The sequence below is a fragment of the Natrix helvetica genome (genome assembly GCF_964273705.1).
Source record: "Natrix helvetica genome assembly, chromosome: 7".
Lineage (NCBI taxonomy): Eukaryota > Metazoa > Chordata > Lepidosauria > Squamata > Natricidae > Natrix > Natrix helvetica.
Genome location: NC_138558.1, coordinates 42,046,952 through 42,059,123, shown reverse-complemented (window position 1 = coordinate 42,059,123; position 12,172 = coordinate 42,046,952). Strand labels below are relative to the sequence as shown.

The following is a 12,172-nucleotide window of genomic DNA, read 5'->3' as shown; positions in this document are numbered from 1 at the left end:
TAGTTGCTATAATGCCTTCTTTGTCTTGCAAAAGGCTTGTAGTAAAAAAGAAGCAGGCAATTTAGCTTCCTTTACTTATTAGAACACTGTTGCACTGGTGTCTCAGGAAAAACTGGTAGCAATAAAACAACTCTTCTGTCTCTTGTCTTTTTAAAATATATTCTAAAATATGTAATAATGTTTGTCTGGCTAGTGTCTGTCATAATATATATATATTGTGGTTTTTATTTGCTTCAGAAATAATAGATTCAGCTAAATTAAAGTTTATTATGCTGTCTAATTATTCATTGGCATGGATCAACGCCAACAAAACATAACTGTAAATGTTATTTTTAACGCAGTAATAACAGGGGGTTTATGACTGGCTATGGCTTATTAAAAGATAATAAGAGTATAACAAGGGAATATATAATACCCGGCTGTAAAAATGATTTGGAAGAGAAATTTCTGTATCATGTAAAGCACTGAGGCTCATTTCACATTTTCACTTATTAACCGAACTTCTATATGCTCTTTTCAGAATAATTTTCACAATAATTTCTTTCTAGTACTACCAATTCAATTCCAAAACAGGGATTTTCTCCTGAAATTTGTGATGGCAATTGATTATCAGAATTAAGAGAAAACATTTACTGTACATCTTTTTATTGGTCTCTATTTTATCAGCCTATGTGTTCTGTATCCTATTTTGTTCACCTACTAGAATTCCACAGGTTAACTGTAGATGAAACAAAATAAAACAGCAGATCCTTAGATTATTGATTTATTTTGTTTGTTTATCAAAGTGTATCTGGTTTTACAAACCATACAACAAAATTTGATCGTGTTCATAGAAACTGAATTGTATAGGTCTGTTAAAAATAGCTGGCCACATGTTCTTTTATACAACATGCCAATTTTGAATGCATGCCGCTATGACAAAATGTCCAGGCCAGGAAATCCCCTACTCTGCTTACCAGCATCCCTTTCCTGAATTAGTTGGATAATCTTTGTAATAACCTATTGTCTAATATCTGTCCTGAGGTTGCCTACTCAGGGGCAAGTACAGAGTTCAAATGTATTACAACAGAATAAGTTTGGTCTAGTGGTTAAGACACCAGATTTAATCCAATCCAATGACAGGGGGAAATAGTGGAAGGAGTGTTATATACTGTACATTTACCGCCTTGAACTATTCATAAAGAATAATAAAGTAGGATAAAAATAATCTAAACAACAATAATTAACCATATGCCAGTAAACATTTGATCTCACACACAGAACGGGGCATACTATTCTCTGGATAGAAATATGGGTTTAAATTAAACAGCAATAATATACTACAAACAAGCCTTTCAGGGAAATTGAAGTTTACAATCTGCTCATGTGGCATCTCCTGTTTTCTGAGTTATCACTGCTGAAATGTTATCTCCCTGAGGCAAAGCAAAGACACATTACCAAACATTTCTTACTCCTTCAGATTTCTTGGAGGAAGTAGAAAAAATATTCCCTCTCCTTTATTCCTATAATTAGCGCTTGTTTGTTTACATTTCCTTTCAATGTTTCATTAATTAATAGTTTGCTCCTAGTATTAACTTGTGGTGAGATAGGCAGCAAATAAATTTAATAAATAAATAATATACTTTAACTTACTTGCAAGCTAAATATCTATGTAAGAGTAACTAAACATGTTAGCTATTCAGTGTTTTAGCTTCTATTAACTGCTGAATAGAGCCAGCTTGGTTAGTGGTTAAGGCATCAGGGTAGAAATCAGGAGACTGTCCATTCATCCTGCCTTGTGCATAAAGCCAGCTGGCTGATGTGGGGCCAGTCACTTTCTGTCAGCCCTAAGAAGAAGGCAATGGCAAACCACTTTGTAAAAAATCTTGTCAAGAACAAGTGTGTCCAGACAGTCTGTGAGAAATGGACATGAGTGAATGGATTTTTTAAAAAAAGCTAAATAATGTTAGCTGATTGTTTCCTCTTGGCTCACCTAGCCAAAAGTGAAATATATTAAAAAGTGCAGTATTTGAAAATAAATTCAATTGTTTACGAGTGATTCAGAAATAATTAAACCTGAACCATATACAAATAAGAATTATGCTAAAAATATCCCATGTAAGAAAGGTTTCCTTTAATATCAACAATGATGAATTCTGTTTTCACTAGATTGCTATATTATTGAAATATGCTCCTAACACTACTTTTGTTTCCTCATATATTGATTTTCTATTTATTTATATAATAACACAAGTTAGACACTGAAGAACCGCTGAACTTAATGCTGGGTTTCTACAAATTAATTCATCATGTTAAGATGAGAACTGAGAGCCAATTTGCTGTAATGGTTAAAGTGCTGGCCTAGAAATCAGAGACTGTGAGTTCTAATCCTCCCTTAGGAATGAAAGCCAGCTGGTAAACAGATTTTTATGGGAAAAACAAAAATATTGGTTTTTTTTCAACAAAGAGTATTAAGTTTGCTTGTTGCTTTGAATTATTTATAAAAATAATAAAGGCAAGATGAAAAAAAATCCTCTGATAAACTTTCTGTTCAGGCAAGAATAATATGAATAACATTTATTATTAAATTTTTATTCCACCAATTTATATATAACTTAAGGTCACAAAGATGTCTAAAATTCCTGCCCCACAACAACCCTATGAGGCAAGATGGATTGAGTACTGGCCCAAAGTCATTCAGCCATCTTTCATGCCTAAAACAGGCCTACAACATTCTCCTAATTTCTAGGCCAGCACCATAACCACTACACCAAACTGGCTCTCAGCAATCAGCAAGATGAATTGCTTAATTCACTGCATACTTTTTACAGATGTATATTCAACTTGATTTTGTAATTTGATAGAACTTGAATTTGATTATAGTGTTATAGTTATAGTGTATACAGAGTAAGGTTCTACATTTAGGCAACAAAAATGAAATGCACAGGTACAGTATAGGTGGTATACCTTGCTCAACAGTAGTAATTGTGAAAGGGATCTTGGAGTCCTAGTAGACAACCATTTAAATATGAGCCAGCAGTGTGCAGCAGCTGCCAAAAAAGCCAATATAGTTCTTGGCTGCATCAACAGAGGGATAGAATCAAGATCACGTGAAGTGTTAATACCAGTTTATAATGCCTTGATAAGGCCATACTTGGAATACTGCGTTCAGTTTTAGTCACCACGATGTAAAAAAGATGTGGAGACTCTAGAAAGGGTGCAGAGAAGAGCAACAAAGATGATTAGGGGACTGGAAACTAAAACATATGAAGAACGGTTGCAGGAACTGGGTATGTCTAGTTTAATAGAAAAAAGGACTAGGGGAGACATGATAACAGTGTTCCAATATCTCAGGGGTTGCCACAAAGAAGAGGGAGTCAAACTATTTTCCAAGGCACCTGAGGGTAGAACAAGAAGCAATGGGTGGAAACTAATCAAGGAGAGAAGCAACTTAGAACTGAGGAGAAATTTCCTGACAGTTAGAACAATTAATCAGTGGAACAGCTTGCCTCCAGAAGTTGTGAATGCCCCAACACTGGAAGTCTTTAAGAAGATGTTGGATAGTCATTTGTCTGAAGTGGGGTAGGGTTTCCTGCCTAGGCAGGGGGTTGGACTAGAAGACCTCCAAGGTCCTTTCCAACTCTGCTATTGTATTGTATTGTTGTTTGACAATTCATTTTACTAAATGATAAAATATAAAGCATGTGGCTATGTGTTGTTTTAGAATATAGTTTAAGAAAAATAATTCCGAGTAACAATTGGCTGAAATTAAAATCTGATATGTAATCAAATAGAGAATTATGTAAATTATATATTATGAGTTGGACGGCTAGAGTGGGAGAAAACATTATTGCCAATGTTTAATCTAAAGGCATTTCACTGACATTGGTGATGATGTAATAAGCAGAATATAGCAAGAGAACATTTTTCTGTCAGCATGTTAAGATTCATTAGTAGAATTTTTATTCCTTCTAAAAGGCATTTCATGGGGAAATAAGCAAACGTATTCTGGGATTTTGAATATATATTTTTTAAAAAGTATTTTAACACAATTCCAGGGTGAAATGCTTTTATTTAGATTCCAATTACTCTTTCTTTCAATGTAAACTATTTTCCCTCCTCTCCCACATTCCTTTCCTACTGTCAGTCAGGACTGTATGAACACTATGCATCTTCAGTCTTCAGACTATGAATGAATTTTAGTTTTCATATTTAAGCATATCTATCTGGAAATGAATTCCTTAGGAAAGGATTTTTCCCAGTTAATAAGCAACAAGGTTGGGATGCTGAAAAGAATATGGCTATGAAAATTCTGTAGAGGCCTGGGGCACTTGTTGGAAATCTTACTTGTTCTTCTGGGATACTGCAGCGCACATTTTCCAGATAGCTTGATGTATTTTCCACATTTGTATATCTTAATAGTATATGAGCAAAGTCTTCCTCACTGATGGTGGTCATTCCATTAGAATAGGAAAGGAATTCTATCTCAAGAACTTCAGTTTGGAGGTTATCCATGAACCTAGTTTATGAAAATACTGATATCAGAGTCTTAAAGATTATGGGGTAGGCAGGGGAGTAATAGCAAATATCTCTAATGTTTAAATTCTGCTGTAGAACAATTCCTACTATTAATTCAGAGACTAAAACATTAGCAACAATATATTCAGCTATGATATTTTTCAAACACCAATTCATCAAAACAAAAGATAAAGCAATTTTAAAAAGTATTTTCCTCTAAACAATGCTTGAAGGATCTGAATTTGTAAATATGTTGCAGGAAATCAAATAGGTTGTAGTCACTTGTTTATTTCATTCTCTATGAATAATTCATATCATTAATTTCTCTGCCAAAAACTAAGGCCCATATTTCTCTTAGTGCTGCTATAATTATTGAATTTATTTTTTTTGAAAAATGTCTATTATATAGCCTCTTCAATTTGGCTTTTCTGCATTTCATGATAAAATATATTTTTTCTACATTAGGAACAAGTTCATCCAAGCAGATATTTTTTCTTTTTATTCAAGATCAGAAAAACACCTTCCAAAAATATAAGACGTACATAAAAACATAATATATATTCAAAGCATAAAATAAAGTCACCTGTAAAAATCTTCGAAGTTAAGCTCAGCCTTTCCTTTCTTTCCAAAAAAGTGTATCAGCAATGTAGTATCAGAATGTAAACTGGCAAAGTCATCTGCACGCTTAAAAACACATTAGCATTAATAATAAATTTAATGCATAATTTTAGAAACAAAAATAACTCAAAATATGAACAATGAATTTTATTTAAAAATAGCATTGTCCCTCATCAAACTAATACATATTTTACAAAACCAGTTAATAATTAATATATTAATTTTATATAGTTAGTAATTAATATATTAATGTTTACAAAATACATTTTACAATGTATTTGTAAATCACCCAGAGAAAAGTGAGGTGGACAGTTTCTAAATTTGATAAATAAATAAAAATTAATCTTGCTCACAGATCATATAAATAATATGTTATTGTCTTAATTAAACAAACATAATATACTGATGTACAGATATATCAGTGATAGTTAAAAACAGTTTGAAATTGGGTGAAGTAAATTACAGAAACTAAAAAAGGTATTTTATATTTTAGCTGAATTATATTAAAAAGGCAAATCATGATTTTTCTTTAATTCCTTCTTTAATATAAAAAATGAAAAAAATGAATTTGTTGTGGGAAATAAACATATCAAGGTATTTTAGATGCTCATCAGATTTTGGTCCTAAGAATTTAATTGCATCTCAGAAAAATCTATACATGTGAAAATGTTAAGATTTCTACTGCCTGTGGAAAAGTCTCAAATATGAATGAAAGTTGGGATTATAAGAAGCTGCTTTATAGATTAAAATATAAATTCACAATTTCTGATTTAAATTTACTGTTTAAAATTTTGGTAGTAAATATTACCAGGCATGGATTTTTCATACATGACTAATTAATTTTCAGTTTCATAAGTGACAGAATCCAGATGTAGTTATTTGATAGCAAACTGCAGTAGTTGTTGTTTGTAGTAGAGTACTCTGCATTATTTCTAGGAGGGGGGAGCAGAGTAATGTTTTTTCTCTTGTTTAGAACTTGCATTTCTATGACAGGCTTGGCTGAAGTCATCAGGACAACTGCTATGTAAGAACAAGATCATACATGGTGATTATCTCATGCAAGACTTATTGAGCAGCCCATATCCTTTACAAGCTGTAAGAGTTTTTTTATGAACTGGGACAGAATTATTTAATTTTCTTTTCTTTCTCCCATCTTCTTTTCCTCTGTCAGATCACTGTTTGCATTGTCAAGGCTATGTTAAAAATATGAATTTATTATTATTTGCTACAGATCCTTTTCCAGTAGTAGAAGAAACCTCTTTTCAAATCATTATATTGTTACCCAGATTTGCATTGCTTCTTCAGAAGCTGTTCCTGGCTGCTTATATATGTGGAAGTTTCCAAAATTTTTGACTTTAGTTGGATGAAGCTTTAGTATGAGTTGTTTCATAGAACATTATCAATTTAGGCCAATATCCTAGAATCTGTAACACTAATACAGCTGGAGGTTTTCAGGAGGGGGCTTCGAAACCTTCAAATGTAAAGTCTAATTCTAAGTATGTGGGAAGAATATTTATGCTTATGGATTTTTTTATGTCACAAGGTAAATAAGTATCAAATATTTCTGGTGTACAAGTCATAATATTAATTCTGTCAATGTAAAGATTAAATATCATAGCTCAAAAGACTAACACTCTGAATTCAATGATACATGCTTAATAAATACAGGTACCAAAGAAATGCCAATGGACAAATGAAAAAAAAAACAAGCTAAAGGGAGACAAAAAATATTTTTAAAGACAGAATATTTACAATGAGGAAAACAATAAAACTGCATAGGAAACAATGAAAGACTTTTATGGGCTGTACAGAGGTTTTATTATACCTCTGCGAGGTCTGAAAAGAGTGCCTGACTTGTGCTACGTCTCAGAGTGTCCCAATAGCTTCTTGGAACAAGATCCTCTCCAGCTGTTTTGAATACCTGTAGAATTTCGAAAATGCATAGATGTTGGGGAGAGGAAAAAAAACCAGTCAGCAAGAATAGCTATATATTGTAATATCTTTGCAATGGTCAGAGAACCATTTCCTCATTTATCGTATAGTTTTACATTATATGATTTCTTAAAGAGTAACTTTTTTAATTTTCTAAAACATTCAGTTTTAAATTACATATAGAAAAACAAGTCTGAAACAGTATTTCTCTCTCTCTCTCTCTCTCTCTCTCTCTCTCTCTCTCACACACACACACACACACACACACACACACATACACACACACCTGAATGCTGCTATCCAATGTACCGTATTTTTCAGAGTATAAGATTCACCTTTTCCCTCAAAAAAGAGGCTGAAAATCTGGGTGCATCTTATACACTAAATACAGCATTTTTTGCCTCCCGAAACCCCGCCCCTTCATTAAATGGTTGTGCATAGCTTGTAGGAGGCTTTTGGAGAGTTCCTGAGGCTGGGGAGGGCAGATATGAGCAAAAAACAGCCCATTTTTTGCCCAATTTTGCCCCCCCCCCCAGTCCCCAGGAGCACTCTATAAGTTTCCCAATGCCCTTTTTTTGCCAAAAAAAACGGGCCCATTTGTGCAAAAACTGGGCTATTTTTGCTCGTTTATGCCCCCCCACCCCCTCAGGAACACTCTACAAGCCTCCTAACGGCTATTCATGCCCTTTTTTGAAAAAGAAAGGAGCCCGTTTTTATGAAAAACGAGCCGTTTTGGGGAGGTCTGCAGAGTGCAAAAACTATTTTTTTGTCTAGTGTACAGCATGTTTAAATGCTTTGCCATTCCTTTAGGAGTTATTAAAATATTAACTAAGATTTTTATTCATAAATATTACCTAAAAAAGAAACGCATTAATTTAGAATGAAATTCCAAGTCAGTAAACTTAAGAATTTGCATTGCCACAAATGGTAATCACATGGCTGAGGGATGCTCACGTTGTAAGTGTGAGCCAGCTGCCAAGCACCCAGATTGCAAGCATGTGAACGTTTTGATACAGGGACCTGTCATAATTTTGGTCACTGAACAAATGGTTGGTAAGTGAGAAATACTGAGATTGAATATGATAATAGTGATACCGAGAAAAGAGACAATAAAGTGAATATTAAAAAACTGTAGCAAGTCAACTCTTCAGCCTGTGGATCTTCCTGGGTAAAGGATTTATGACTACTGATCATTTATACATTTTTTAAAACGGGGTGCTCCCTTGTGTATATTTTTAAAGTGAATAGGACAAAAATGCTTTGGTACTCATGTAAACATAACTCTTCTCTGCTACTTATGAAACCAGCCCTACTTTTTTCAGGCTTGAGATTTTTTTTGTTCAGATTGACATTTAATGAAAAACAGAAAGCTCCTGTTCTTGTATGAGGTGCATCTACTGTGTTTCCCCGAAAATAAGACAGGGTCTTATTTTCTTTTGATCCCCAAAATAAGCGCTTGGCCTTATTTTCGGGAAGGTCTTATTATTTTTTAGGTGCAGGAGGCGGCAAGTGTGGTCACCTCATGGCTGCTGCTGTGTTGCAATATTTTCGGGGTGGTGGTGTTTATTTTCGGGGAAGGGCTTATTCTAGCGTATGCGTTCAAAAGCCTGATTGGGCTTATTATCCGGGGAGGTGTTATGTTTAGGGAAACAGGGTACCTAATATTCAGGTTCAGAGCACAAATATGTTGTGTCAATTATTATAGAGAAATAGAACAGTATAGAGAAAAACTGTATGCCTTTGTATGCCTCAGTGCCTTGATAATAACTGATAGTTGGTGGGTACCAATTATTATTGCTGCCTCAATATCCAGCAAATTGTTCAGAATACATATATGATCAAAACAGAATTAGTATTTATCCAACTGTACATGCTTCATTTTCATCCAACATTTGTTAGCGTGTCAGAAGGCACATGCAATGCATGCTTACTGCATCCATCAGATAACGATCTGGGAAAGTAATACATAATATGAAGGTATGGCAATAGGTTTCTCTACTCTGACTCACCTCACTTGTATCTATGCTGTGTCCTTAATGGTTCATTATTATCTTACATTATTTAAGAATGTTACTGCTCCTAAAAAGGACTGTATTTCTAACAGCAGAAAGTTAATTGCTTAAAATTAAACTCATAATTGAACTGATTGTTTCTCTTGTCTGCCTATCTCTTGCTCTAATTCTTCTAGACTACACAAACTAGTCTTCTTTCTAAAGGTGGTTCCAATTTTATTGACCTCTCTCATCTTACTTGGTTAATTAAAATATACACATCAATACTGAATATTCCTTTGCTCTTTCTAAATAAAATAGTATTGACGAGAATGACTGTTGTCTTACCTGAACGGTCGTTCTCATGGCGCTGCGGAGAGTCCAAGGATGGGTTAACACAGCCTGTTTGCCCAAGGACTGAGTAGATTTTTCCCCTCTGGCCACGCCTCCTTTGCCTCTTCCGGCTCAGTTTTAAAAACGAGGTCTTGTCCGACGAAGACGTCCTCAGCTCACACCTGTGTAAAGATACAATCTCGGAGCTAAACAATCACCCTGGGTGGGTCTTGTACTCTCCGCAGCGCCATGAGAACGACCGTTCAGGTAAGACAACGGTCATTCTCCATAGCGCTGCTTGGAGAGTCCAAGGATGGGACATGCCCAAGCTATTGTGTCCCAGGGCGGGAAGAAGTGACATTGTCCGGAGCCTCAATAACCTTCTGTAATACTCTACGGCCAAAGGAGGCTTCGGCAGAGGCAAAGGAATCGATCTTGTAGTTTCTAATGAAAGCCGTGGGAGACGCCCACGTGGCCGCTCTGCAAATGTCCAGAATAGAGGCTTGAGTCGCCCAGGCCGCGGTCGTGGCCGCACTTCTGGTGGAGTGTGCCGTTAGACGTGGTGGAACCGGCTTGCCCTGAAGGTCATATGTCATCTTGATGCAAGCCCGCAGCCACCGACCTATGGTTGAGGAAGACACCTTGCGACCCAGCGAGCCTGGTTGAAAAGACACAAAGAAGGCCTCGGAGTGCCTGATGTCCTTAGTTCGTTTCAGGTAAATGCGGACTGCCCTTCGCACGTCCAATTTGTGCCACCTGCGCTCCTTGGAGTGTTGAGGGCTGGGACAGAAATTCGGGAGGATCACCTCCTGAGACCTGTGAAAATGAGAATTCACCTTCGGCATGAAGGCGGGGTCTAACCGTAGGATGACCCTGTCTGGGTGTATGATGCACAATTCTTCCTTGGCCGAGAAGGCCGCAATCTCAGATACCCTTCTGGCTGAAGTAATGGCTATGAGGAAGGCGGTCTTAAGGGTCAGATGTCGAAGAGAGACCTTCCTCAAAGGTTCGAAGGGAGCCGCTGTCAATGTCTGCAGGACAAAGGGTAAGTTCCAAGTCGGGTACCTGTGAACCACCTGGGGTCGAATGTTGTAAGCCCCCTTCAAAAAACTCTTGACCTGAGGATGGTGACTCAGGGATTGAAGTTGGTGTCTGGCTAAGATGGTGGATAATGCAGCAACCTGGCGCCTGAGTGTGGCTGGCGCCAGTCCTTTGTCCAAGCCCTCTTGTAGGAAGTCCAACAACTGAGGGATGGACGCTTCCACACTGTCAATGTCCCGTTGGCTGCACCAGGTAGAAAAGGCAGCCCAAGTCGCGTCATAAATACGAGTAGTGGCCGGACGTCTGGAAGCTTGGATAGTCTTAATGACGCTGTCTGAGAGGCTCTGATCCTTCAGAAGCTGCCCCTCAAGCGCCAGACAGCTAACTGCAACCACTGGGGCTCTGGATGGTTGATGGCCCCCTGACGCAAGGATATCTGGTCTGGAGGAATTTTCCACGGTTGTTCCACAGACAGATCGACCAAGTCCGCGAACCAGGATCTCCTGGGCCAATGTGGAGCCACCAGAATGAGCTCTGCCCCCTCCTTCAGCAGCTTGTAGATCACCTGCGGAATCAGAGGGAGGGGCGGAAACGGGTAAAGCAGACCTGGAGGCCAGTTGGACCTCAGGGCATCCGTCCCCTCCGCTTGTGCTGACTTGTAGCGGGAGAAGAACCGCTGGAGCTGTGTGTTTGCCGCCGTGGCAAACAGGTCGACCTGTGGGAGACCAAACCTCCTTACCACCTGTGCGAACAGGTCCGGATGAAGTTGCCACTCCGAGTTGTCGATGGTCTGACGGCTCAGCCAATCCGCACTCACGTTGCTGGTTCCGGAGATGTGATCTGCCCTCAGCGACGCTAAGTGGATCTCTGCCCATCGTCCTATGGCCTCTGCCTCTCACATGAGTCTTTTGGAGTGGGTCCCTCCTTGCCGGTTCACGTGAGCCTTTGTGGCCACATTGTCGGTCAGTAGCAGAACATGGTGCCCCTTCAGCTGTTCTGCAAATCTCCTCAGCGCAAGCCGGGCTGCCCTGAGTTCTAGCCAATTGATGCTCCGGGCTGCCTCTGCGCTGGACCACCTGCCTTGCGCCAACTGACCCTGGCAATGCGCCCCCCAACCGTAGAGACTGGCGTCGGTCGTTACCACGATCCTGTCGGGTTCTCTGAATAGGCAGCCCTTCTCCACTGCTCAAGACTGCCACCAACTCAGAGACCGAGTCACTCTTGGTGGGATGCGAACTTTCCTGGTGGAGTTGCTGATCTTTGCTCTTTGCATTGGAAGCAAGAACCATTGCAGCTCCCTTGCATGAAGACGTGCCCAGGGAACTATGTTGAGACAAGAAATCATGATCCCTAACAGTTGGGATAGTTGTACTACCTGCCAGGACCTGTTCTTGCAACACAACCGGATTCTGCTCCTGAGGTTGCGGATTCTTTCCGGAGACAGGGACACCTGGCAGGATACCGAGTCTATTATGGCGCCCAGGTGTTGTATGCGCGTGGCAGGAGTCAAGTTGCTTTTTTCCATGTTTACGGAAAACCCGTGGTCCTGTAAGGTGTGAACTGTGATGTTTACATCTCTCACCGCTTGTTGATGAGTCCTTGAGTGGATGATGATGTCGTCCAGATAGCACTCCAGGCGGACTGGAAGCTTGCGCAGGTGGGCCGCCACAGCTGCAAGAAGCTTCGTGAACGTTCTGGGTGCAGAAGAAAGTCCGAATGGAAGCGCCCTGTATTGGAAATGCTTTCCGTTGTAACACAGG

General features: G+C 38.5%; 1 protein-coding gene across 1 annotated transcript in view; it reads right to left on the bottom strand.

Moving 5' to 3' along the window:
• Positions 1 to 12,172, bottom strand: part of MICU3 (mitochondrial calcium uptake family member 3) — a 59,067-nt gene that overhangs the window by 7,829 nt on the left and 39,066 nt on the right. Inside the window, exons 9-11 of the mRNA XM_081960039.1 lie at positions 6,941 to 7,036; positions 5,081 to 5,181; positions 4,327 to 4,498 (exon numbers count right to left, since the gene is read on the bottom strand). Of these exons, the coding sequence (XP_081816165.1) occupies positions 4,327 to 4,498; positions 5,081 to 5,181; positions 6,941 to 7,036 (369 nt within the window). The remainder of the gene's footprint in view (positions 1 to 4,326; positions 4,499 to 5,080; positions 5,182 to 6,940; positions 7,037 to 12,172) is intronic.